The 1764-nt window shown below is 38.3% G+C and overlaps 1 protein-coding gene across 1 annotated transcript; it reads left to right on the top strand.

Annotated features, from left to right (window-relative positions):
- The first annotated feature begins 490 nt into the window (after positions 1–490).
- Positions 491–1432, top strand: LOC141128675 (olfactory receptor 11L1-like). The gene has a single exon (XM_073616107.1). The coding sequence runs from the start codon at positions 491–493 to the stop codon at positions 1430–1432; it is 942 nt and encodes a 313-aa protein (XP_073472208.1).
- The last annotated feature ends 332 nt before the right edge of the window (positions 1433–1764 follow it).

A 1764-nucleotide genomic window follows, 5' to 3' on the forward strand; every position in this document is an offset into this window, starting at 1 on the left:
TAGAAGTAAACTGAACCTTTATTTTCAATATCATGTCCTGATGAAGGAGGCCTTTTTGGACCACCAAAATGCATTGGAAACTCTTTGGATTGTTCCTGTGACTTTTATTTGAGTCATATCTGGACCACCAGTGGTGTGGTTCTTTGGTTTCCATTTTTGTTACATTACACTAGCCAAGGAGAGCATGGAGATCTTCTGGGGTATAGAAGCCGCCTGCCCCAGAACCAGACCACGTACATTAACATCAATACTTTAAGATAGCAATACCAGTAAGATAATGGGTATGGTGCTTTTTTTCCCCACTTCAGTTACAACACACTATCATTATTTGTTTTTTTGCCATCTTTTCCACATTTGTAAATAATAGAATTTATTTTCACACCATTCTCACATTTTGATTATTTCAACCCTTTTGCGTGTGTAATATAACCCGTAATGTTTTATTGATCTACAGAATATTGTATCTGAGGTGTGATTGTCTCCTCCACCAATGGTGTATCCAGAGAACTGCACAGCCGTCACTGAAATTCTGGTTATTGGATTTAAACCTTATTATGGCTTCCGGATTCCAATGTTTGTTGCGTTTCTCATCATTTACCTTTTGATATTTAGTGAAAATCTAATGATCATCTATATCATTTGGAGCAGCACCCGTCTTAATTCTCCCATGTTTTTTTCAATTAAAAGCATGTGCGTACTTGAACTGGTGAGCATTACAAATATGCTTCCAATGATGCTCCATTATATTGTTTCTGAAAGACCGACCATCACTGTAACTGGCTGCAGCATACAATCAGTTATGTACGGGATTGCAGGAGATGTTGGGAGCTTTCATTATGCTTTAATGTCTTATGACCGATATTTGGCTGTTTGCCATCCTTTGCGCTATTCTTCTTTTGTGAATAATATCATCTATCTTCGGGTGGTCATTGCTTTTTGGATTATTTCCATTGCATTTTCAGCTGTCACAGCTGGTTTACTGAGCCAGTTACAATTTTGTGGTCATAACACAATTGACCATTTATTCTGTGACTTTTTTCCATTCCTGGACCTGGTCACCTCCGATACAACACCTATTCGCTTCTATACTGTTGTGGTTAGCGCCTTGATGATATTTATCACAATTCTATCTGTTTTTATAACATACACGTTTATAATTCATTCGATTCTTAAAATTCCATCATCCTCTGGTAGGAGGAAGACCTTCTCTACATGTAGCTCCCACCTCATTGTGTTCTCTATGCAGTACAGTTCCAGTTTTAGTGTCTATGTGCTGCCAGCTGAAATAGTGACACCTCGATTCACCAACATTTACACAATTGTACAGTTTTGCTGGACCCCCTTAATGAACCCACTGATCTATACATTTAACAATAAAGCGTTTCGGGCAGAATGTATGAGAAAGATTAAGAAAATAAATAGAACTATTTGAAATCTATCACATTGTATCACTTGAACCAAGTTGACCTACCTTTAAAATTCACATCTGAAAGTAATCAATAAGGCAAAGTACCATTACCAAACCAAAATATTGATTTAAATACTCATCACTTATCAAAGTAAAAAAAAGTTCTGTACACGCAATCCAAGTACACAAAATGTTTCATGTGAATCAGGTGCATAACTATAGGGCTCAAAGGGGCCACAATTGAGACCCGGCCCCATGCTTCAGGGGGCCCTTGCAGCTCCCCTGTCAGATTTGTCTGCTCCTGGATAGGAGGGCAAGAGTGGTTTATAGAAGAACCGATGCCCTCCATTATCTTC

Source organism: Aquarana catesbeiana, linkage group LG01 (assembly GCF_042186555.1).
Source record: "Aquarana catesbeiana isolate 2022-GZ linkage group LG01, ASM4218655v1, whole genome shotgun sequence".
Taxonomy (NCBI): domain Eukaryota; kingdom Metazoa; phylum Chordata; class Amphibia; order Anura; family Ranidae; genus Aquarana; species Aquarana catesbeiana.

Coding starts and splice junctions, on each gene's coding strand:
- LOC141128675 (XM_073616107.1), top strand. CDS start 491: ATGGTGTATCCAGAGAACTGCACAGCCGTCACTGAAATTCTGGTTATT.